Here is a 25,101-nt window from a genome sequence, read left to right on the forward strand (position 1 = left end):
TCATAAAACAGTATATAATTGGAACTATGTGTTTCCTTTATCCTGTGGTGCTGTCTGCAATTAGATCAAATGTAGTAAATATTAGAGCACTATACACCAAGTAATGCTGGCAGAATTGCTCAAGAATTAAACCCTGAAGCAAATTCTAAGTTTGAGAATTTGAAAAAACATCCCAGAATTCAGTATAGAACCAAATTTCAGCAGTACTTAAAAGGCCTCTGACTGTTTCCTACTAACCATTTCTCTCAGTGAGATACCATTGGCTTCATTGTCATCTCTTGGGAAGCCCAGCAGCGCATTTCCTTGCACTGATATGGCATAAAAGCTACTGTGAACCTACTCCCTCTGGTGTCTCTCTGATGCAAAAATCCTCTCTTCTACATCAACCTTTCAATAGGATGTCATTGTCTCCTCTCCACCCCCCTTCACAGCTCTCAGACTCTTGGGGGTGAGAGAAAGGAAGAGGAAGAGCTATCCGGCAGGTCATTAGCCTTCCTGTTTTTTCCCAGTGTAAAGGAAAAAGTAATGAAAATTGCATTCTTTCATGCTTTCACCACACTTTTGAGCATTTAGCTGGATGGATTTTATTTATAAGGTGAGCTTCAGGCTAGTGAACGCGCTGCAGTCACAGCTATGTGAAACAGTGGTCTGATCAAACTATACTTCTGGCCAGAAAGGGTAAGACTTACAACAGGGGTAAGAGGCTGGAAGGGCCTTTAGCTCCACTAAGCTCTCTGTCTCCAAGATAGGGCAACTATGCCTGTGTCTTATTGGCAGGATTCGGGTTTAGAGGAGTGAAATCATTTTCTTTTAAGATGAAAATTTAACTCTAGTTACTTGAAAATACTAGAGGATGAAACAGTTTCAGATTTAATGGTAGATTTTTATAAGTCTTTTGTTTTCTTCTTTAACTGATACCAAAGAATTTTGGGATCTTCAAATTTTTGTGTGACTCAAATGAATGGGTTGCTTTGTCTCAGTTAAAACCTCTCTCTTCCCTAGGTGCCAGGATAGCTGAGTACTCCCAGCTTTATGATCAGATTGTCTTCAGAGACAGCTCACCCAAGGTCCAAAAGGAAGCCTGGGCCAGCCCTCAGGAGCCCTCAACTGTGAGGTTTTCCACACCTCTGGCTAGCACTCTTCCCTGTGCCCAGGTCACTGGTGAGTGCTCCAGAGCAGAAGATTGGCTTTTGCACTCTACCTACAGCAATGGTGAGCTGGCTGACTTTTCTCCATGGTCAGAATCCCAAGACTCAAAGTCCAAGAGCTCATATGCAGAAGCTGTGACAAAAAGCAATCCCAGACAGCTGCCGTCAGCCTGCTCAGTGCCTTCCCTTCAGATTTCTAACCGCTTGCATGTCCCGGCACAGAGGTGGAGTGCAATTATCAGCCAACCTAACAAAGAAAATTTACACCAAGATCATATCTATAACTCCCTTGGAAGAAGGGTAAGCAGTATCAAACCACAGGCATACAGTAGGTCACAGTCATCTTCTTCGATTGTGGTCAATAGATCTGGAGAATCAATTGTATATCCTAATGAAACAGACAAGAAAACACTTCATTCCGATAGGAACTTCCATCTCAATGGCCATCAAGCGCTGAGTATTGCTTCAGCCTGTACAGGGCCAGATATGAGGAAGCAGGTCCCTGAGAACTATTCGGATATGATTTTACAGGATTCTCAAAAAGTCCTGAGAGTAAACAGGCCCTCCCCTCTGACTGCACAGATGGCAACTCAGAACTATTTTTCTAATTTCAAAGACACTGAAGAGGGAGAAGGGGATGATGATGACTATGTTGAAATAAGGTCTGAAGATGAGGGGTCTGATCTGGAGGCTTCTCAGAACCAAACAAGGAAACTGGATCCTAAATTGCACAACACGGACACTGATCCTTCTGAAACTTTCTGCGGCAAAACTGTATCTTGTACTCCTGCAAAGCCCACCGGCAGCAAACATACGCTTACCCCATATCTGACTGCATACAGTGATTCAGATAAACTGAATGACTACCTGTGGAGAGTGCCATCTCCCAACCAGCAGAATATTGTCCAGTCTTTACGGGAGAAGTTTCAATGTCTTAGTTCCAGTAGCTTTGCTTGATGCTTTCGGTGATCTCTAGCTGTACTGCCTTAACATGAAGAGTATATACTGGGACAATCAGTACTGGCATCATGTATTTCTGTATTATTACATTATCAGGCATTTTATCACAGTGATATTGTAAATAGATTTTTTTTTTTAATGGTTTAGAAGTTAAGAGGCTACGTGTGCACTGTCTGCTGTCTTGCTCCATAATGCAGGTGGACTTATGATCCCATATGGAGCCTCTGTATCTTTCTTCTGCACAACTCAGTTTCTTGCTAGGTGTGATACCCTTTTTTTTTTTTTTTTTTTTTTTTTTTTTTTTAAAGCTGTCTAACCCAGGTTCGACACTGATTCTTAAGCCATGTTACCACATGGAAACCTTAGCATTTGAACTTCTGAGTTGTGACCAGTTCTGTTCTTACAATGACTCTGATTGCACATGGCTACATCCGTAAATGTGCAAACTTCTAAGCCAAGTTCTGGTAATGACAGCATCATGCTGTATGTGCAATTGCACAAAGCTACTGCGCATTACTTTTCAAAAGAGAGATTCCAAGTCTACAGGACCAATACATGAGATACCAAATATACTATGTTGATTTAGAGCAGACTTCTTATGTTTTAAACTGAATCTAGTCCTAGTGCTTATGAGAGATGCTGATAGCTGTGTCTGGAGCCTTTCTACTTGCTGTGGCTGCACAGTTGGCAGAGAATGGGCAGAGGCATCTTTTTATGTGAATCTGTCAATGTGAGTCCATGCTTGTCCTGAGGGTGTTTGGGACAGCAGAAGGGAGCTCTGCTGCTTATGAAGATGAGTGCTAGCTTTGTGCCCATAGTGTCTGGGACATGCAGACTAAATCAGAGCCCAGCAGTGGAAAGCCACTGCATGTGGGTTGGTCAAGTGCAATTGATACACAGTGATCTGCACGTTCCTCACACCCCGAAGTCAGTAAATCTGAGAGAGAATGGGACTTGTGCATATGCTTGGGTGAAACATGCTGAGCTCAGGCTGCGGACTGTTTCTGCAGTAGTGCTGGCTGAGGTACAGGCTGCTTCCACCAGGGCAGGGTGAGGAGAAAGAGGCATCCTCAGAACAAGGTGGGCTGAGTATAATTCAGTGTCTATATAAGTAGCTGAAACATGAGAACGTATTGTATTCTTTTGCAAAATAACGTACAGAGTAAATGCTCCCATTTACAACAAGATTAGACTTTCCATTGTGATGCACATTTACTCTGTTTTGTCATCATTGCACAGCTTTGGATTCTGTTACTTGAAAACATTGTACCAAGAGGAAAGCCTCAGCATGTCTACACTGACCATCCTCTGTGATTGTCATTCTGTTTTGGTGCTTAAGTTCTTCAGATGATGCAGATAAAGCCAGTACCGAGTTACACATATCAGTATATAAAGGAGCTGAAGTACTGTTTTTATTAACCGTGTATGGCTCCCCTCAGTTACTGCACTCCCGGACCTGCTGTCTATTTTCTCCATTGGTTATCATGAGCAAAATCCAAAGTTATCAATGTACAGCTAATTACTTGTAGATTAAGATTTAAGGACTTGAATTTCTTAGAATGGATTAAATTATTTACCAGGTGCATTGACTGGTCACTCGTTGCATGTACCAACTTGTCCAAACCAGCAGCAGTGATGCTCTGCACAGATGGAACTGCAGCCAGCCTGAGAAAAATAGCACTGTACAGAATTAGGCTGCCGAGAAGTAGTGGAGCCCGTATTTATTTATTAGAGCTTGTAAAGTACTGTAAATACCCATAGGAGTTGCATCTGTGCTTGGCCCCCGCACCTCTAGGTTGTTTGGAACTCGCACCTCGTGCAATGGGTGCAGATGGGAGGAGAAAAAACAACAAAACAAACAAACAAAAAAAAACACACACACACACAAAAACGGGGAGGTGTACCAGCGCGTAACTTGTCTCCCAGGGACCATTTCATACTATTTGTAATAAACGTGGAGTATGCAATAAGCTGCGGTTCTTTTCTTTCGGGGGAGGGCACAAGCGAGCACGCCTCCGCCGGGAGGGGAGAAGGGCGGGCGGGGCGAGCAGCACGACCCGCCCGCCCCTTGGCCCGCTCCCCGCCCCGGCTCTGCAGCCAGCGTGCAGCCCGCAGGAGAATGAGGAGTGAAGTGCTGCGGCTCTGCTTCCCGATGCGGCTCTGCCTCTCTCTGCCCTTCGCTGCCGCCCCGTACCGGGCGTTGAGCGGGTGGCAGGCAGCGGGCGGCCAAGCCGCGCGGTAAGCGGAGCGCGAGGGGAGGCGGTGCAGGCTGATGCAATAGTGGGGGGAGGAGGAGGGAGAGGAAAAAGAAGAAAGGGTTGGGGGGTTGGGGGCAGGTTGCGTTGACTCGGCTGAGGGGGGTTTGGGGCGTTTCGGGCGGTTGCGGGGTAGTCCAGGTGAGGCTGCGCACGCGGATGTGCACGTGGATACGTGAGCCCTCCTCTCCTCCATGTGGCCGCTGAGGGACGTCTGAGACAACTTGCTAGTGTCTGGTTCTGCAGGGAGGGATGAAATAGTAAAACGCCTCTCTAGTCTGCCTCTTCCCAGCTAGCAGGGGCCAAATAGGGATCTCCCATTCTCTACAACATGTCCTGTCGCCAGTCCCTATGTGTATAAAGAAACGGAGCAGAACCCCGAGCAACTCACCCAGGGATATTTACCAGAGAGTCTTCCCAGTGCCTGGCTGTGGCTTCTGCTGTTTTTTCCAAGAAGTGGTACAGCAAATAGAGCTTCTCTGTCTGCCAGCTGCCCGCAGCCCCAAGAAGCATCCAGAAAATGGCAGTGTCACAGCCAGCGTTGTGTGAGGAGTTGTGCTCCCTCAGTTCTGAACCAAGGATATGGAGGGCCTCACCTGGTCCTGAAGCGATGTGGAGTGCTGGTTCCTTGCTGTGGGGTCAGACAAACCTGATGGACAGAGGACGGCTGTAAAGTGTAGGGCATGTTGGAGCACTGATGCACACAGCTGAAAAAGGAAGATATTTCAGTCTATTTAGGTTTTCTGTAACTGGCTGCTGAATGCTGCCCTTCGCAATGTATGATAATTCTGATGATTAAAAATGTATCTGCCCAAGCAACAGTACTAGTGACTAATGGAGGCTTCCAGTGACTGATCTTAGAAGGGTTTCATGTTTGATTGGATTCTTTCGCTAGAGATGTGCCTGTGTTGTTGTATTGCAGCAAAATCACTGAGAATGCAAGAAAATCTTTGGCCTCTCTGAAGAGAGAACACCCACGGCTTGAGCCAACGCTTGCCATTATTCAGGTAACAACTACTTACATGGGACTAGTTGTAACAGATTCCTTCGGTGCCGTTTCCTGTTTGAAACTTCAGAGATGTGTGGTGCAGGAAGTAACCCTGTTTTTAAGCAGAATGGTGGCAGCAGGTAACCCCATCAGCTTGGAGTTCAAGAGAGCGAGCGCTTTCTCTCGCATTGTCTAAGTGGATTGATAGATGGTTTTAAAATCAAAGCAGTATTTTTCATCATTTATTTTGCTTGAAGCTGTTGCAGTCTTGCAAATAATGCTGATAGGTGTGAAAACCAAGGTCTCTCTTGACTACTCTCTCCTGAGGTATCTCTATCTGGGCGGGGGAAATCCCTCCTTCCTGCCCACCTTCCTGTTTGTGGCCAAAGCAGAGGATCTGCGGGGAGCCCTCATGGCTGCTGCAACTCTTTGTGATGGGAGCAGAGGGGCAGTGCTGAGCTCTGCTTTCTGTGACAGTAACAGGGCCTGAAGGAACTGCATGGTGCTGTGTCGAAAGAGGAGCAGCTGGGGGCTAGGAAATGGTTCTTCTCCAGATAATGATGAGCATGAAACAGGCTGCCCAGAGCAGTGGGCACAGCCCTGAGCATCCAGATTTCAAGGAGTGTTTGGACAGCATTCTCAGACATAGGGTTTAGTTTTGGGTGATGCTATGCGGAGCCAGGGGTTGGACTCAATGATCCTTGTGGATCTTTTCAAACTCAGGATATTCTGTGATACTATCCAGAGGGTTTTAATTGTAAAACCTAACTATATTTTTGAAATAGTAATAGTGAATCTAAGAGGCAGTACACCAACTTTTTTTCAGTAGGTATTCTGGAGAGGCTGAGTGAACAAACTACTTCCATGACTGCTTTTCAAATAGCCCTCTGTATGGCTGTCAGTGTAAGATCTGACAGTAGCAATGACCGTCCTCTTGGTGGCTTTCACTTTCTCCCTCCTGCTTTGTCTCCATGCAGTTGCACAGTGAGCTGAAACTCATCCATACTGCTCTGGACTGGGTTACCTGAAAAAGAGGGTCCCATTTCCCCGCAGGCTGTTCTCCAGTCTTCATTGGCCACAGGAGTGTTTTATGCTATCACCGGGGAGGGACAACAGTGTTAGGTGGGATGGAGCAATGTGTGAGAAGTTCCGTCTCATTTATGTTATAATTTAGGATGCATCAAGGCCTGTGTTTTGGTTTGGATCATGACTGTGCTTTAAACATATGTTCCTGTGGTCTCCATTTACCCCACCTGATTTGGATTATGAGAGGTCTTTATAACATTTGGAGTCCTCAATCCTTCTGGGTGAAATTCACCCCTCGCGTGTTCTCTAGTTAAAATCACTAGCTCTAGCCTGGCTGCAATGGCTGAAGTAGAATTTCCTGTATGTATTTGCTGTATTTGTACTCAAAGAGGGTTTGTTTTAGTTGACTCATACTGCTCTGCTTTACTGGGCAACGTGGGCAGAGCACTAAGGTCTGTGCTGCTGTCCAAGTGACATGTTACAGCCAGAGGAGCATAGATGGCAGTGAGACAACCCCTTGATCTAGTTGTTTGCAGCTGGCATGGTGTGCTGCTAATTCACTAGGGAAATGTGGAGTTTCACATTGAACCCACTAAGTGCCTTTAGATGCCTAATAGTCAGATGCCACCTGAACTTGATTGGCTTTGTGATTAGTACCAGCATTTTTTGTAATCTGCCTTGAGAGAGTAGAGGCTGTATACCACAAGAATAACAAAAACTTGTGTTTACTTCTTAGGTTTATTGAAGCTCTCTGCACAGAGAGCTTGTGGAGTCTCCTTCTATGGTCACATACCTGTGTGACCTATTGTAAGGAACCTGCTTTAGCAGCAGGGGTTGGACACTCTTGAGGTCCCTTCCAACTCCTGCAATTCTGTGGTTTTGTGAATATAATATCTGGTGTCAGGATCCTGTGCAATGCTGGAACTGTTGCCCTGTGACTATCAGCTGTGCACTGCCAGATTCTGCTCTGCCTACATTGGTTGTCAGCTTGTCTTCACCATGCTCCATGGATTGTGGAAAGATCAGGCTGGTGCAGGGATTTCTGCATGGAGTGAGCTCTTATGAGAGTGTGACGGGTGGCTGAATCGCAGACAAACACCCAGTCCTGTTGGTCAAATCACTGTTGTGGAAATGCAGTGCCACAAGGTTCAGCATAAGGGAACAGCTGGAGAGCTGTCCTTAACACACTTTATTCTTTCCTTGCCTCGGTGTTAGGTTCACTTGTGTTCTCCATGCAGAGGCCCCTACAATGCTCCTCATCCCTAGGTGCCAGATTTGGGGAGTGGGAGAGGAGGAGTGGCAGTGTTGTGCCAGGGATACAGGCAGTGCTGGGTTCAGGAAGGGAGATGGAAGATATCATTATTCATTTTAAATTCTGCTGGGTTTTTTTGTTGTTGTTTTTGTTTTCTCATTTTTCAGTCTTTTTGGGGTGTTAGTGAATTATTACAGACTTGGACCAAAACCATTTGGTGTGACACCAGTCACAAATAAAACCAGTGCCAAATGAATGACTTGACTCCAGTGGGAAATGATTGGGACTGAGGAAATCTTGAGGAAGAAGCTACATAGAATGTGTACATGGAATTGTAATAAACCCTTTAAAAATAGTTTATTGCAGTCCTTTTGTCTGAATTGGAAGGTAGATTTTGTTTGTAATCATTTGGCTGTGAGAATAAAATGTCTTGCTTGTTTGTTTTTAACAAATCTCCTGGCATTCTTTGGGGTGGAAGTCTTCGTGATCTGTTAATAGGAAGTTTCTGGTTCTGAATATTAAATTTTGTTTTATTGTTGCAGTATACAAAAATATGTGAAAAGTCTCCTAAAATTCAAGAGTAAGTAGTAAGCAAAAAAAAAAAAAAAAAAAAAAAACAAAACCAAAAACGAGACATCGTGATAAATACAGTGCAAATAGTTGTGGAGACCTCAGAATATGGTGATTGCTGGATGAGATTGCTGTGTGGTGCATCTGTCCAGGATGCTTCTGCTCTGGAGCAGTGTCTGACAGCAAGTAGGAGGAGGAAGAGCTGGCATCATTTGCTTCTGTCTGACAGAACTCACTATTACATGTGGGCAAGAGATACCCTCGCTTCCACTAACAACCCTTAAAAGAGATCTGGGAAGGGGTGGAGCCAGAATCCACCCTTCTGGTCGTTGCTTGCACTTGAGCTCCGCTGGGTTGGCCCTGCTTTCCCACCAAGTGCTCAATCACTGCCTCAGGATGTGACTTAGCGTTTTCACTACACTAGTGGACACAGATATTCTCACTATGTTTCTTGCATAGACTTATATATTAATGCACTGACATTACTCAAATGTAAATTTATTATTTTAAAACTTAGTTTCTGTTTTGTTTCCCAAGGCACGTAATGTTCCTTTGGTTCAAGAAATAAACAAGAACTTTGCTGAAGAGGTAAGTTTTAGGCAACATGTTTGCTATCAGTCATGAGCTACCTTCCTTTTGTAATTGTCTTGTTTTCTTTTGGCAGGTTGGTCTACGTGTGATTCACATCTGTCTCCCTGAAGGCAGCAGCAAAGATGAGGTAACCTGAAGGACTATTTCTGTTTTGTTTTTGTCATGAACTCATAATTATTTCTGACATTGGTTAGCACCCCCAGTGTGTCTCTGTTAACTCATGAGAATTGGAACTGTCTTACGTAGCAAGTGTAACACTTGGACAGTTGCTGTCTCATGGAACCCTGAGACAGAATAATTGGTCATGTTTTGTTTCTGAGTCTGGTATTTAACTGCAAGGATCCTCTTGTAGCCTCACAGACTGAATGGCTTTTGTAGTGGTGGCAGCTCTGAGCTAGGGCTCGTATGTGATAGCCTATCTACTACAGCCGCTTTTCTGACCTATTTATGAGGCTCTTGATTCTTGCTCAGGTTTTACTTTGGGGAGATTAATTGATTTGGTGTGGTGACAGAGAGTTGAAATATTTTTCTTATTTATTGATCTTGAAATACTTAAAGTATGCATTAAACAAATTCATCCACCCCAAATCACTGAAGAGCTCCCTTCTTAATGTCTTGTAAGACGTTAGCTTTGAGGTACAGTGCTTGCATCCAGTATGTTCTCAGTATAGCAGACTATTAATAGACACAGTCATGAGGTCTCTGATAGTAAGAAGAGCAAAGGAGTTTGTAGTTTCCCGGCTGGCCTCCTTGTGCTTGGGGGATTTCATAATGCGGTGCACCTGTGGATTTTGTGTACTGTTTTGTATTTGGTACACTTTGTTTTTAAAATGTTACTGTCTTGCACTATGATCTCAAAAGAGGCTTCCCCATATATTAAGAGGGACTTTCCACTTTCTATTATCGTTTTGGGGATGATGCATAGTCAGAGCCATGTAAGAAAGCCAGGTTTGGGAAACAAAGATAAAATAGGAATTGCTATGAGCTTATCTGTTCAATAATGGTGGGAAATAGGTGGAATTTAGCAAGTATGGAGCAAGGTTGCTGTTGCTTTGAAGTAACATCTCAGGAAGCAGCTGAACTATGTAAGTAAGGGGGAAAATGGTATATTTATTACTTAAGGTTAGCTACTTTTAACAAAGTTGTTAACAGTTTGCTTACCTCACCTGTTTGCTTGCTGTGACAATGCTTTTACTGTGTGACCACTACAGGACAACATATATCGCTAGGAATCAGTATTGTACTTCAGATATCACAGAATCAAAGGGGTTGGAAGGCACCCCGAAGATTGTCTAGTCCAACTCCCCTGTTCAGCATGTAATATGAAGCAATCAAAGGCAGTTAATGCAGTCTCAGATGTTGAATTTGACCAACTATGAGAGGTTTGAACTCGCATATGGTTCAGTACCTGAAGTTGCACAAATAATTATGAACACCTTTAAAAAATGAGAATTCTCTCTAAGAACAATGTCAAGTCTTAGGATCAGGGTGCTTTTGCTGAGGAAAATCAGTAACAGTATATGCTGTTGTAATAAAATGAGTTTTCTCTTTGCTCTTCTGTTCATATAATTGTTCTTTTAATGTGATGGCTTTTCATACATGATCTTTGTTGGGACATAAACTGGTCCTATTTTGAATTTTTAAAATATTTTAATCAAGAATTCTTATTTCTAAAAGCATCCTCTGAAGCCATTATAGTGTTGAGCTTTTTCTGAGGCTTTTAGTGGTGAAGGGCAAAATGTTGTTGGCAGCTTAATGGCACATGATATGTTGGCTTTGTAAAATGTTTGCAATAGAGTCAGGGTGGCTTAATTTGGTAAACCATAGAAACACAGAACAGCAGAAGCCAGGTTATTGCTTTTTTCATTTAGAAGTTGCAGTAATATGTAGGGGAAGCAAAGGTAGCCATAAACACATTAGTAAAAATAGGTTTTATCCCCTTGTAATTAGATTCTTCCATTGTCTATTATTCTGATCCTTAATGCTTTTTATTAACTTCTTAGATTGTCAGTGAAATCTTGAGGCTTAATGAAGATCCTAATGTGCAGGGCCTTGCCCTTGACCTCCCAGAAAGCTTGTATAGCAGCAAGATATTAAATGCTGTGAAACCTGAGAAGGATGTGGATGGGTAAGTAAACCACTGAGAGGCTGATGTCTTTGTAAAAATCAATTTTCTCCAACAGATTTCACTAATGGATTCCTCAGTCAAAGTGTCCAGCATGTTATTGAGTGGTGATAAAAGATGCAATTCTGAAGTCTTTTTTTGAAGTCACACTGATCATTATCTTTTATATCTTTATATGCTATACATTCAGGACATTGTCAAAAAACAAACAAACAAACAAAAAAAAGTTTATTTTCAGATACAGATATTACTTAGTTAAGGTACTTCAGTGCTTGAGTAATGCAAATGGTCACACAGTTGTCCTGAACACAAATCCCAAAATGTTTGCAAGAGGGACTGATGGAAGAAGGTGCAGGAGAGGTTTTAACTTCTTGCAGTACTTCCTCCTGGTGGGAGAGCAAGCTGTAATAGTTCGGACCCATTAGCACAACTTTCCAGTCAGTCTTGAGTTGCACTGCTCTCCGGAGATGCATAGATTTCTGGATCATCATTTTGGAAAAAATCTGATCATCTTGCAAATTAGTTGACTTTCCATTGTCTGGAGTTCTGGAGAGTAACAGGAATGCTTGTGCAGAAACGCCTTCTGTCTTCTCAGCAGCCTGCGTCATCCCAGAAGGATGCATTACTCTGACTCGGCTTAGCTCCAGAAGGCTGATCTTGTTCCACTGGTCACTTTGGCGTTTTGGCTCTGCAGGCCAGAATCACAGAATCACAGGGTTGGAAAGGACCTCAAGGATCATGAATCTCCAACCCCCCTGCCACAGGCAGGGCCACCAACCTCCACATTTAGTACTAGACCAGGCTGCCCAGAGCCCCATCCAATCTGGCTTTGAATACCTCCAGGGACAGGGCATCCACAACCTCTCTGGCCAGCCTGTTCCAGCACCTTACCACTCATAGTAAAGAACTTCCCCCTGACGTCCAACCTAAATCTTCCTTCCCTCAACTTAAATCCATTTCCCCTTGTCCTGCAGTTATCTACTCTTTCAAAGAGTTGATTCCCCTCCTGTTTGTAAGCTCCCTTTAGGTATTGAAAGGCTGCAGTGAGGTCACCCCGCAGCCTTCTTTTCTCCAGGCTGAGCAAGCACAGCTCCCTCAGCCTGTCTTTGTAGGGGAGGTGCTCCAATCCCCTGATCATCTTCATGGCTCTCCTCTGGACCCTCTCCAACAGTTCCCTATCTTTCTTGTACTGGGGGCTCCACACTTGGACGCAGTACTCCAGATGGAGAAGAGCAAAGTAGAGGGGGACAATCACATCTCTGTCCATGCTGTCAACAACTCTTCTGATAGAGCCGAGGATACCATTTGCTTTCTGAGCTGCAAGGGCACACTGCTGGCTCATGTTAAGTTTTACATCTATCAAGACCCCCAGATCCTTCTCCGCAGGGCTGCTCTCAAGGACCGCTCCTTCCAGTCTGTATGGATGCCTGGGATTCCTCTGGCCCAAGTGCAAAACTCTGCACTTTGCTGTGTTGAACCTCATCAGGTTCACCCAGGCCCACCTTTCAAGTCTGTTGAGGTCCCTCTGAATGGCATCCCTTCCTTCTACCGTATCAACCGCACCACTCAGCTTGGTGTTGTCAACAAACTTACTGAGGGTGCACTCGATTCAGTCATCGATGTCACTGATAAAGATGCTAAAGAGCACCGGTTCCAAGACAGACCCCTGGGGGACGCCGCTCATTACCGGCTTCCACCTGGACATAGAGCCAGTGATGACCACCCTCTGATTGCGGCCTTTTAACCAGTTTCTTATCCATTGAGTGGTCCATCCATCGAGTGGTCCACCCATCAAATCCTCATCCCTCCAATTTGGAGATAAGGATGTAATGGGGGACCATGTCAAAAGCCTTGCTCAAGTCCAGGTAAATGACATCAGTCACCTTTCCCTTGTCCACTGATGCTGTCACTCCATCATAGAAGGCCACCAGATTAGTCAAGCATGACCTTCCCCTGGTGAAGCTGTGCTGGCTGTCTTTTATCACACACCTATTCCTCATGTGATCAAGCATGTTAACTAGGATGATCTGTTCCATGATCTTTCCAGGCACAGAGGTGAGACTCACCGGCCTGTAGTTCCTGTGGTCCTCCTTGCTTCCTTTCTTGTAAGTGGGAGTGACACAACCCTTCCTCCAGTCATCCAGGACCTCACCTTACAGCCACGACTTTTCAAATATGGTGGAGAGCGGCTTGGCAACCACCTCAGCCAGCTCCTTCAGAACCCTGGGATGCACACTATCCAGCCCCATAGACTTGTATGCAGTCAGTCTCATGAAGCGGTCTTGGACCTGCTCTGTCCTCACAGTGGGGGGAGGGGGACCTACCGCCCTGGTCCCCACCTAAAGGTTTAGGGATGCAAGGCTCAGGGACGTGAGAAGAACTGGAATCCTGGCCGCCAGTGAAGACCGAGGCAAAGAACTCAGCCTTCTCTTCATCTGTTGAAGCACGTTTTCCTTTTACATTTACCAAAGGAGGTACACTCGCTTTGGTCTGTCTCTTCCGGCCAATGTACCTGTAGAAAGTCTTCCTATTGTTTTTCACATCCCTTGCCAAGTTCAGTTCTGCCAGCGCCTTGGCTTTCCTGATCCCATGTCTGCAAGTCCAGATGGCATCCCTGTATTCTTCCCAGGTGACATACCTTTGTTTCCAGAGCTTGTACGCACCTTTCTTCACCCTCAGAACGCCCAGCAGGTCCTTACCGTGCCATGCCAGCTTCCTACCTCTGCTCACTTTCTTATTCAGAGGGATGGAGATTTCTTGTGTTCTCAGGAAGGCATCCTTGAAGAGCAGGCAGCTCTCCTCAACATGTTTGTTTTTAAAGACAGCATCCCAGAGTCTTGGCCAACAGTCCATTAAACAGCTTAAAGTTCGCTCTTCCAAAGTTCAGGGTCCTGACGCCACTCTTCACCAGGCTCACATCCCTCAAGACCACGAACTCAACTAGGGCATGGTCACTGCAACCCAGGCTGCCTCCAGCCTTAAAACCATTAATGATTTCCTCCGCATTGGTGAGCACCAGGTCCAGCAACGCTTCACCTCTGGTCAGTCTGTCCAACACCTGGACCAGAAAGTTATCATCAACACATTCCAGGAGCCTCCTAGACCTCTTGAAACTCGCCATGTGGTCTTTCCAAGAGATATCCGGATGGTTGAAGTCCTCCATCAGGGCAAGAGCCCGTGAACACGAAGCCTCCTGCATTTGAAGCAAGAAAGCCTCGTCAACAGTCTTCCCTTGATCAGGTGGCCTGTAGTATACTCCAATTACCAGCTGGCCTTTGTTAGACCCATCCCTAATTCTAACCCACAGGCTCTCAACCTGTTCCTGACCATTTCTCAGAGGGAGCTTCTCACAGTCTATCCATTCTTTGACATAGAGGGCAACTCCCCCACCTTTCCTACTTAGCCTATCTCTTCTAGAGAGCTGATAGCCCTCAGTGGTGGTATTCCAGTTATGGGGAGTCATCCCACCATGTTTCCATGATAGCAACAAGGTCATAACTTTCTAAGCGCATCACAGTTTCCTACTCATCCTGCTTATTTCCCAGGCTGCATGCATTAGTATAAAGGCACTTCAGCTGGGCTTTCCATCTCACCGCCTTTATAGAGGATCTAGATTCCCCTAGAACAGCAGCATCCCCAAAACCCTCCTGCCCCAGTCCATCCCTTTGTACTTCACCGTCATCACCCATCAAGCTCAGTAGGAGCCCTCGAATGACCCACTCAACCCCAGCGGCCCTGATATTGTCCCCTTCCCCCTTCATACCTAGTTTAAAGACCTGTCAATGAGTCCTGCTAGTTCCTCAGCTAAGATCCTCCTCCCCCTCACATCTAACCCACATCTCCCCCCCATGCTACATCTAACCTGTCACAAAGCAGAGAGCTGTCTGCCTGTGGTGTGCTCGTGTATCTTGTTCTCACTCTTAGACTACTTTCTGGTCTCTTGAAGCTCAGCATCTGTCTAATGGGCACGTGGGATGGTGCAAATTAGCTACGGAACGTGACTGTTGAATGATTTACTTTTATGAGATGTGTTTGCTCTTGGGATTAGTCATGTTACAGGCTTTACTGAGGATTTGCATCATGCAAAGTTTTTTTATTACTATACTTTTCCACTGCAGGTTATCTGATGTAAGCCTGGGACGCTTGGTACGTGGAGAAGACTCTGACTACTTGGTTTCTCCTATTGCTGGTGCTGTGATGGAGCTCCTTGAAGATCTGGGTGAGTTGTTCTATCATGAGTATAGTATTAATTCTAATGTAGCTTAAATCTTAGCATTCTCACCGTGTTTTATTTTCTGATTTGTTTCCTGCCAGTGAAGAACCTCAGTGAGATCTGTATGCAATGTTTGTAGCAATAGATCTTGGTTCTACACTTTAGGAAAATTAGGCTAAGATTACCTGCCATCTGCATTACATTCAATCTCATTGAAGCCATATGAGACATCTGAGTCTCCAAAAACCTAAAATATTTTGGATGTAAACATTACCACATATTTTATGTGCCAATTTTGGTTAGTGTGAGCGTTTGAAGAAATCCAGGTCTGCCTGTGAATAGCTGCTGGATCCTTTGTTTTGGGTTGGATAACAGAGTATCCAGTATAAGTGGAGTATAAGTGCTAATCATGAAACGGCAGATTTAAACTGGTGGCTTTGCAGCTTGTGAAGATGATGTTGGTTCAAGGCAGTGTTTCAGAAATAGCCTCTCATGACAATTCAGCATTGTTGAGACAAGGATTTATGTAACAGAACAAGTGGTCAAGTGTACAAATATGAGCAGATGGATATGTGAAAATAAAATACCGGCGCACCAGAAGAGCAATATTTGCTTACTGGAATTGGAGAATCCCAAGGAAACAACTTAACCTGTGGTTTTCGTTGCTCCATGGGCTTCAAGTTGCCTTTGATGTTGTGGTTGAGGGGGGAGCATGAAGCTGCTGTGTAGGGATGTGGTTTACTGGCTGGTCCTGGGGGCATCAGTTGAATGCTGCGCATGGGTTGGTGTGGCTTGGTGCCAGCTGCATGCTGTAACACCTCATGCTTGTGCTGCAGATGGGAAGACAGTACTGCTGGTGGGTATCAATGGGCCCTTGGGGTCCTCCTTGCAGTGCCTGCTGCAGAGACGGGGAGCCATCACTGCTAGTTGCCACTGGAAGTCATCCGGGCTGCAGAGCAAGGTGAGACCTCTCTTCTGGCATCTCTCAGATACTGAACCATACAAGCTCCCCAAGGAGGTGATTTTTCCCCTACTGTGATGCTACTGTGGCACTGGCGTGTGCTGTCAGCCAGCCCACATGGGCTACCGTGGTTTCTCCCTGCTTGCTCATAAACAATACTCTGACAGACGGGCACTTGTCCTGGTGTACATATATATATATATAGCGGCTGCTGTAATCTTTTTATTTTGGTCTGGTAGCTGTGAGAGGAAGAAAGCGAAGTTGCAGCTTGAAACAAATGTGTGCAGATCTTCCTTTTTCCTTCTGTCCCTGCAAGAGAGAATCACAGAACCATACAATCATTAAGGTTAGAAAATACCACTAAGTTCACCCAGTCCAACCACCAACCCTTCACCACCATCTACAATAAGTGTCCCTTAGTGCTACGTTCACATCTTTTTTGAACACCTCTGGGGTTGATGACTCCACCACCTCCCTGGACAGCCTATTCCAATATCTTACAGCTCTTTCTGAGAATAGATTTTTCCTAATATCCAACCTGTACCTCCCCTAGCCCAATTGAAGGCCATTAGCTCTTGTCCTGTCACTGGTGGTATCTTTGTCATCTACATGAAATCACTTGCACTGAATTGTCTTTAGGATTTGTAAATGCTGCTTCTTTTGTGGCAAGGGGTTTCAGGATCTTCTCTTTGTTTTTGAAGAGAATTCTAAGGGGATTTGAGAAGTTCACAGATCTAAATTAAAAGGATTTCATGTACCTTACACTGTTGGTTGCTTTTTGCAGAGCTTTTATCAGCAATTTATATATTGATAGGACTTCCTGCTGATTTTTCTCACTTTGTCCCACAATCTAAAGTGCAGCTGGGGATGCACTGTGCACTGTGCAGAGGTCCCCGCTCCGCATGGTGACTGTTGCCTCGCATTGCACAGTACAGGCCGCACGATGGCAGCCAACTCAATGTGATGATGTCTGGCCCCTGAGCTGGAGCCCAAGGACAGGAGGAAGAAACACCCGTAAGCAGCTGTGATGGTTTGAAAGTCTTTTGGCAACCTGGTGTTTTCACAGCTGCTTATGCTTTTGTTAGGCTTGTCACATTTCTGTGCTTTGAGTGACTGACAAGGCTTAGGAAATGCACGCTCCTCTCCAAGATGGAAGTGTGATGATCTCTGTCATTTTTATTGTGTTTGAGGACTGCTTCTGCTGGATGGGGAGGTGTTGGGGTACCACAAGTATTTCTGCTGGGTTACAACAAAGGGCTCAGACCTGGTCAGAGTTGCTTTGCAGTCTGCCTGCTGGAGAAGGATCTGTTTCCTCTCCTCCAGATGCTTTCCCATCATCAAGCCTTGCTGTTTGGCATTCCCTGTAGCTTATCTCTCACATCAAGTCACTGATGGGAAATAGTATGAGGCCGAAGTAGGAGGAAGCTGGAGACTCTGCACATCAGTCTTCCCGAGTTCATTTTAACTTTTGGCAGCAAAGGAGATTCTGGAGAGCTCATTAGCAGCACTCTGGGGATACTTACCTTCCTCTTCTTCATCTGTAAGCTTACAGTGTCACCAATAAGTCTGAGCACTGCTCAGCCTGACTCTTGTAGTTAACTCTGGGTTGCAGGTGATGTTGAATGTGTGCACAGAAGGTTGTCCTGTACAGCACCCCCTATAGACTGACGGTCAAAAACAAAGCACCAATTTCTTACGCAGCAGCTAGGCTCTGCTGCTTTGTGGCAACCCAAGTTTGCAGTATGACACCGCTAGATAGCGTGATTATAGCTGATAAGAGTTTATTTTCACTTGCTCTGATGCACTGATTAAGCAAAAGCAGTTTAAAGGCTCACAAGGTTTCTCCTCTTGTGATTTTCTTAAATTTGAATTTCAAGTGAGCTAATGTATTAGTTGATACAGGCATTTATCCAAGACTTGGAAAAATTCATTTACATTTTGTGTTTCTGCACAATACAGTGGCTTCAGGCATAGTTACACACTTCTGCTCCTTCCTCTGAAAATTACACTTCTACACCTCTACAACAGCATTCTTTGTGCTGTTTCTGTTGTGATGTATGATAATTATTTCACTCTCAAAATGAGACATGAACATATGAAGAGTATGAACTTCTCATTGAGTTGTACTTGTTTTGCAGCACATACCAGCAGAAAAAGAATGGAGTTTAAGGTTGGATGTCTTTTGTGTCTTAGTCTGTTGTTAGTGCTCATTTGCACTGAATCACAAATCCCAAACCTAATAACGTAATACATTTGCAAAGCAGGTATTATGTTTCCTTTTAGTAGCATTGAGCATTTTGAGGCATACAGATAAGATGTTATCCTGCTGAGATTTGCACAGATAACTCTTCAAAGCACGATTGCTGCAGGAAGCCTGAAGAATGATCTGGTGACATGTTTTTAGGAATATCTTACTTAGTAGTTCCATTTTTAAATAACAAACAGGAGTTGATTCACTGTTACTGGCAAAAAAATAAGAACTGATGTCCTTAATCCTTCATTGTGTTAGAACTAGGATATCTCTAGTTAGAGAGGAGGTTACCAAATAGATCCAACTCTAACAATATAGCTTATTTTCTTGAGAGAACATGGATAATACTTAGTACCTGTAAGGAGACTGAATATATATAATAATATAATAATATTTAGTTCAGTCATGATTTCAGTTTGCAATCTTGCACGTAGCCTGTGTGCAAACCACATTGCATGTATTTTAAGGCAGCCACTATCCCATAGTTTTCTTGTTAAAGAACTGAAAATCAGCATATCAGCACAATTAGGAATTGAGCACTTGTTTATAAAAGATTGGATGAGAAGTAGGTCAGTGTTCAGCTGGAATAAATGAATAGGAATTTCTTTCTCATGCTTGGAAAGAAACTCTTTTGACTGCAGTCCACTTTTTCTTAGATCCAGCAGTTAAAATTCAGGTTTTTTGACATCTCTTAGTCATTCACTGTACTATTTTCACTGTTTTGATAAAATGAAGAGCCTTGGTAGTGGCAGAAAAATGCATTTCATTCTGCTAGACATGAGTGAAATGACAGAACGTGAGAATGGCTGTGCAGATCCTGTGAAAGGAGAGGAATGAGAGACTGCACAGAGTTTCTAATGACATTGCTGTAGGTGTAGTGGGTTTTTCTGTTTCATAACTTTGCGGGCACCATAGCAGTATGCTACAGTATGCTTCACAGGAAAAGATTTCATCCTGCAGTAGAGGTGCCCAGCAGAGGGACTGGTAGGGAAGAAGGGAGTTGGTGGCACATTGTACCCAGTTAGTACCTCTAACTGTAGTCAGGGTGTGTGCAGAGGTCAGTCATGGAAGCTGAGAAATGGGATGTTTGGCGACTAGGCTGAAGCCCTTGAGCTCTTCCTACTTTCGTTTTCAGTTCCTGTGTCATACTCATAGGTAGAGACTGCATGTTGACATTACGAGCAAGACAGAGAGCAGTGAGTAAGGCACAGTAGGATCATTGGAATTATTTAAAAGTAAAAAACAAAACTTTTGTGCAGACTTGATGACAGAGTAGTCTTTCAGTTATCTGGAATGTACAGTTACTCTGTACCATTATCATTAACTATTTGGCTTGAGTGTCTGCGTTGTTGTTTTAACATTCGGTGATCTATCTTGGGAATGGGTGGTTCTTAATCTGCTTCTACTTAAATCGTGGTAGAGGGAGCTGTATTGTGTTATGAGGTAAGGTTTCAGATTATTTGTTGGCATGGATCTTCCCAACTGAAATAATATTTACTGGTGAGAAGGCAGGACGCTACTCGAGTATTGCCTTACTTTGTCTCCAACTCATTGCTCAGCACGTTGCGGATGGTTTTGTGTGATGCCATTGCTGGTTCTGCTCGCTGTGGGCTGGGACACAGCACTTCCACCAACAGCACTGCCTGACGGGTCACCCCGCGGCCACCTGTCAATAGCTCCTCAGCCTCCTGGCAACAGTTGCCTGACGCATCTGGTTCCGATCAGATGCATCCTCTGTCTGGAGATTGCGCAGCGTGTTTGCGAGGGAGGTTGCATGTGATGATTTCATAGGTCTTTTCCATCTCTAATGTCTATGATTTATTTCTGATTTAAAAGATAAAGCCTGCACATGCCTCCCAAGGTTTTAGTGATTTATGAGCAGTCAAAAGAATAGGTTATGGCAAAAAAAAAAAAAAAAAAGAAACAAAAAAAAAAACCAACAAAAAACAGGTAGGGCAAAGACATTACTTCTTTCAAGGGAAACCAAATTGCCTGAATGGAGATGAATCTCTTCCAAGAACACCCCAAATTCTCAAAGCAACAGTTTTACTTCCAGTGGATTCATTCTCCCAGTCGAACAAGTTTCTGGATGTCATTTAAAAAAAAAACAAACATCAAGGGAGGAAAAAAAATCCATAAAGTGTTTTTTATATGTACTTCATAGACTCTCCAGCTATTGCACATAAAAATACTTGCTTATAGCAAGAGAGTTGAAATTATATTTCTGCTTTATTTTTCTCTTCTTTGTATGTGCTTATTTTTTGAAATGAGGAAAAAGTCAGGCTGGACGGCACTCTGAGCAACCTGATCGAGTTGTAGGTATCTCTGTTCATTGCAGGGGAGTTGGACTTGATGGCTTTTTGGGGTCCCTTCCAACACAAATGATTTTATGATTCTATGAAAAGGAAATGGTGGGAGGAGGGCTCTGAGCTTAGAACATTCTCAACCTGTAGGACAACTGTTCTGTGGCCTGTGATAAAAATTTTTTTGTGGAGGCAGTAGGGTAGGGCAATGAGGAAAAGGGTTTATCTATTTTTTTCAATGCACTTATGGATATGACCTACTCCAGCCATCCATTGTGTTAACACAGTCTACAAAATTGATTGTGTTCAGCTGTTAACGTTTCAATTTGTAGTCATAGAAATTAATGTTTGGTCAGTTGTTTTCTGTCACTATAGTTACTTATGATAGAATTGATCTGATATATGTTGTCTGAAAATTTATCAAGATTCTCTCTTGCTGCATACAGCTCTCAGCTGGCTTATAGCTTCATGATGTGAAGCAGTGTACAAAGCTCACAGTCCCTCTCCCAGAGGCTTTGCATGGAATGATGTTCCTGACCATCAGTATATTAATTATAACTACTAGAATATGAAATTTTTATTACAAAGATACTGGATACGTGTACCTGAAGATAATCACAGTTTTTCTCTGTGTTGATGTTATGATAGCGGCTGTCTTCTTTGGTGAGAGATGTTTGCTTCTTGTACTCTTAGTACACGAGAGTATTGTACAATGTAATTTTATCTAAATTTCCTTGCAAATTCCACAGTATAATTTGACTTGACACTGGTCAAGCATTACTACTTATGTGATATCCTAGGAGTGGCATGTAAGCTGATACTTGCAGCAGACACAGAAGTGTAGGCAGTTTGGATAAGGCTGTTGAGACTGTATGTTTGCAGGCAATCATAGGACTTCTAGTTGAAGCCTGAATTGGCTTGTAGCATTAGTCATCTGTCAAGCAAGTAAGCCTTCTCCCACACGTTTGGCTATGTTTCCACAAGTGAATCTCTGAGGAGGTTTAGTCCATTCTTGTGTCCTCTAAGGAGATGGAGCTTTCTTAGCTTTCTGCTGTTTCCGCCACAGTTCCCCTCCTGGATGCTCAGCTGTGCCAAAAACGTGCTATCCTGATAGAATTTGTAGCTTTTCTTTCTTGGCAGGAGTGCTGGGCAGAGTTGTATCAGAGCACTTTTGGCCAAAAAAGAAGCTGGAACATTTGTCGGTCACAAATCAGTTCACAGAGAGGTTTGTGCAGATTGCAACAGTTGGCATTTATTTACATTTTTCCAAAAATTTCCAAAATTATTGTCTCTCTGATACAATTTTTGGGGTCAGTGTTGTTCCCATATTTCCTGTTTGAATGGATCTTTATACATCTGTCTCTGCTGCTATCCTTTATCTTATGTTGATTCCAATAATTGTTACAGAGTCCTGTTTCAGAATAGGGAGGAAAGAAAGACACTTATCTCTTTGATTATAAGAATTTTTAAGTAAGCGTTTTTGCTCCGACATCTGTAAGGTTGAACTAAATCAGAGACACTGATTAGCAAGCATGAGCTGAGAAGCGAAAACAAGCTTTAATTGGTATTCTTCAAAGGCACTGATGTTTGTAGATCAGGTCATCTTGCATTTCTCAGAGCTGTCCAGGTTTTTTTCTTTCAGTTAAGCTGACTGTACTGAAGTCTCTCCAAGTTACTTTATTGGACGGTACTCTGAACTATTATATAGTATATTTATTGAGAATATATAATTCCCATAAAATGTTATTGGCGCTGTCTCTGACTCTACTTCCTTTTTTACAGGTGCTTTTTACTTTTTCAATTTCGAATACTATTGTTCGTAAATATAATGTGGTAAGAATGCAGTCATCAGTTTGGATTTTGTTTGCAAAAACTCTGTTCAAAATATTATTGCTTATATAATCTGAAAATAATTTGCATATTCAAGAATGTCCTTCTAAGATTAAATTCTTCTTCTTTTTTTTTTTTTTTTTTTTTTCCTCTTGGGGGATGGGATTAACTGTGGGCTATTCGTAGCTTCATCATGCGGATGTGGTGGTAGCTGGCAGTCCGAAACCTGAGAGTGTTCCTGCGAGCTGGCTAAAACCTGGAACCACCATCATCAACTGTTCTCCTGACTTACTGTCAGGTAGGCAAAGTTTAAAGTGAACAGTTCTTGAAAATGATGTATTCCGAGTCTTTGAAAAAAAGTGCGTGGCATATTGGTAACCACACACTGTGATTAAAAATCTACATCTTTGGGAAGAAGCCTTTGACAGTGGGTGTTTGTACACGGGAGATGAGTGCACATTTCTCTAATATGTAAATAAGAAAAAGACGTCAGATAAAGGAGGAGGTACTGGAATATATTCTTCACACCATTGTTAAATAAGCATGGATTCATTCAGAGTTCATTGGATGACCTGTTATTTCTGTGTTGGTTTGTATAATGTGTTATGTTTTGAATTCTGTTCTCTCAACTAGAGCATGGGGAAAAGGTGATGTAGAAGGAATATTTGCAAAATGCAATGCAGAGAATGGTGCAAGATGATCTAGAGAGATCATGCATATCTCAGAACAGGCAAGATGTCCCCTGCAACTATTACTAATACAAAATGTTTGGATTCCTCTTCCCCCTCTCATTTTAATATAACCTGGTTGGAGAGGAGGTATAGGTTCATTAATTTCTCCATTGAGAAATGCGGCAGAATTTTATTAGAAATAAAACTAAAAAAGCTTCCAAGAAATTATTATATTCCACTGCAGGAATTGCATTTCCTTTAAAATTCCTTCAACAGCTGTAAGGGTCTCTGGATATTTTCTGTTTTTTTTATAGTACACGTACCAATTTGATTGTTTGACCTGATGGCACCATGTTATGAGAGAATAGAAAAATAAAGAAGTAAATGGGTAATGTGATAGATCTAGCAAAGCACATTAACTAATCACAAGTGTACAGTGTGCTTATTAACTTCTACTGATGTAAAACCAGGGAAATCAGCATGAGAACAAGGAGAAAGAGCTGTATGATTCTTAAACTAGATATGTTTCCTGAGGGCAAATTAAGCAGATGCTTCAATGCTACAAGACCAGGTTTGTAATAAGGCAGCTGCTGTTCCCATGCAAAGTGTGGCCTTAGCAAGAGATGCCTTTTGTTGTCCATCTTGATATCCTCTTGCTTTGAACATACGTTGCAGATGTGGGAGATCTGGGTTAAATGCACTGTGCTATCCAAAGGTAGTTGGATATTCCTCTTTCTCTTCCCTAAAACATGCCTGATCTTCGTGAGGATCTAAGGGGGAGTGCATCAAGCCTAATTCCTTACTAATGCTGCACAACTTTTCCTAAAAATAATTCATGGTTTTTTTTTATACTAAAGCAGAGTGGGGGAAAATTAGATATGCTAGCATGGTGATTAGGAGATTCCTTGGTTCTTTGGTGCTTACTTGTTTTGCACAGGGTCAGTGGGACATAATTGTTAAAAAGAGAAGGTCTGTTAAGAATCTACTTGAAGCCCTGTCTCCTCAACAGATACCTGACCTATGAGTGTAACACTCTTGCATAAAGTAGGAATGGGAAAGGGAGAAGCACGAAGAGGGAGAATGGAGGTAGAGCAGTAACATTTTAGTCCTTTTCAGCAGGAGCCCTGAGTTCTCTGATTCAGGGCGGAGCTTGTGGGTCTAGTGAAAGCAGTATGGGGTAAGCCCTTGTAGCCTGAGCAGGCAGTGTTAGAGACTTAACTCCATTAGCTCTGTGTGCTGCTGGTGGAAGTCTCTCTTCTGGTTACTCAGGTCCCACATTCCATTGCAAGTAGAACCAAGGTCTGCCCATGTAACCTCTTGACATGGCTTTAGGATACCTAAGTCTCAAGACCTATCTGCTCTATAGAACCATTGGTAATATCAGTATTTCCCTAAGAAAACATCTGAAATATGTTCACATACCACAGCAAAACTCATTCTTAAGGCAGGAAACAAAGTATGTGCTATGTGCCAATGGAGTTTTTCGTGTTTCTCATGTCGCAGCAGTTGTCTGTGTTAAGTACAGCATTTCTTTGAAAAGGCAATATGAAGTACTAAAAAGATAGTTTGAAAATAAACTCATGTATCAAGTGTTCATTTGTTTTTATGCTTTTGAGACTGTCAAAAACTTGGAGAAACTCGGGAAGAGCAGCAGAAACACATTTTAGTAGCTTTTAGAAATACTAGCCTGAAGACTTGCTTGAGAAGTACATGAAACACAGGTGTCTGACTGACAGGAAGAATGCGCTTAGTTTAATTGCAAGGTATTTATTAAAAGTATATTTTGGAGTGTCTGTGACCTTGGAGAAACCACTGACTCTTACAAATGACTTTTCACTTTCAGTGTGTAGTGAAATCTGTTTGGCTGGCACGCTCACAAATTTTCTCTTGCTTTAGAAATCTCCAAGTTGACATTTGTGTTGGGACCACAGGAGCTGTACAAAGCAACAATGGCTGT

General features: G+C 43.2%; 2 protein-coding genes across 13 annotated transcripts in view; both read left to right on the forward strand.

Moving 5' to 3' along the window:
• Positions 1-4,078, forward strand: part of PLEKHG1 (pleckstrin homology and RhoGEF domain containing G1) — a 125,465-nt gene extending 121,387 nt beyond the window's left edge. For all 11 annotated transcript variants that reach the window (XM_085217026.1, XM_085217031.1, XM_085217027.1 and 8 more), the window contains one exon: positions 1,003-4,078. In XM_085217026.1, the coding sequence (XP_085073152.1) occupies positions 1,003-2,105 (1,103 nt within the window). In that variant the 3' untranslated portion in view covers positions 2,106-4,078. The remainder of the gene's footprint in view (positions 1-1,002) is intronic.
• Positions 4,079-4,137: 59 nt separating this feature from the next.
• MTHFD1L (methylenetetrahydrofolate dehydrogenase (NADP+ dependent) 1 like) overlaps positions 4,138-25,101 on the forward strand; it is a 142,887-nt gene continuing 121,923 nt past the window's right edge. The window contains exons 1-8 of one of the 2 annotated variants that reach the window (XM_085217035.1): positions 4,138-4,346; positions 5,286-5,370; positions 8,737-8,787; positions 8,864-8,917; positions 10,794-10,918; positions 15,034-15,134; positions 15,965-16,089; positions 22,660-22,771. In XM_085217035.1, the coding sequence (XP_085073161.1) occupies positions 4,228-4,346; positions 5,286-5,370; positions 8,737-8,787; positions 8,864-8,917; positions 10,794-10,918; positions 15,034-15,134; positions 15,965-16,089; positions 22,660-22,771 (772 nt within the window). In that variant the 5' untranslated portion in view covers positions 4,138-4,227. The remainder of the gene's footprint in view (positions 4,347-5,285; positions 5,371-8,736; positions 8,788-8,863; positions 8,918-10,793; positions 10,919-15,033; positions 15,135-15,964; positions 16,090-22,659; positions 22,772-25,101) is intronic. The other variant, XM_085217034.1, reaches the window with a different exon arrangement.

Source organism: Meleagris gallopavo, chromosome 2 (genome assembly GCF_905368555.1).
Source record: "Meleagris gallopavo chromosome 2, MGAL_WU_HG_1.1, whole genome shotgun sequence".
Lineage (NCBI taxonomy): Eukaryota > Metazoa > Chordata > Aves > Galliformes > Phasianidae > Meleagris > Meleagris gallopavo.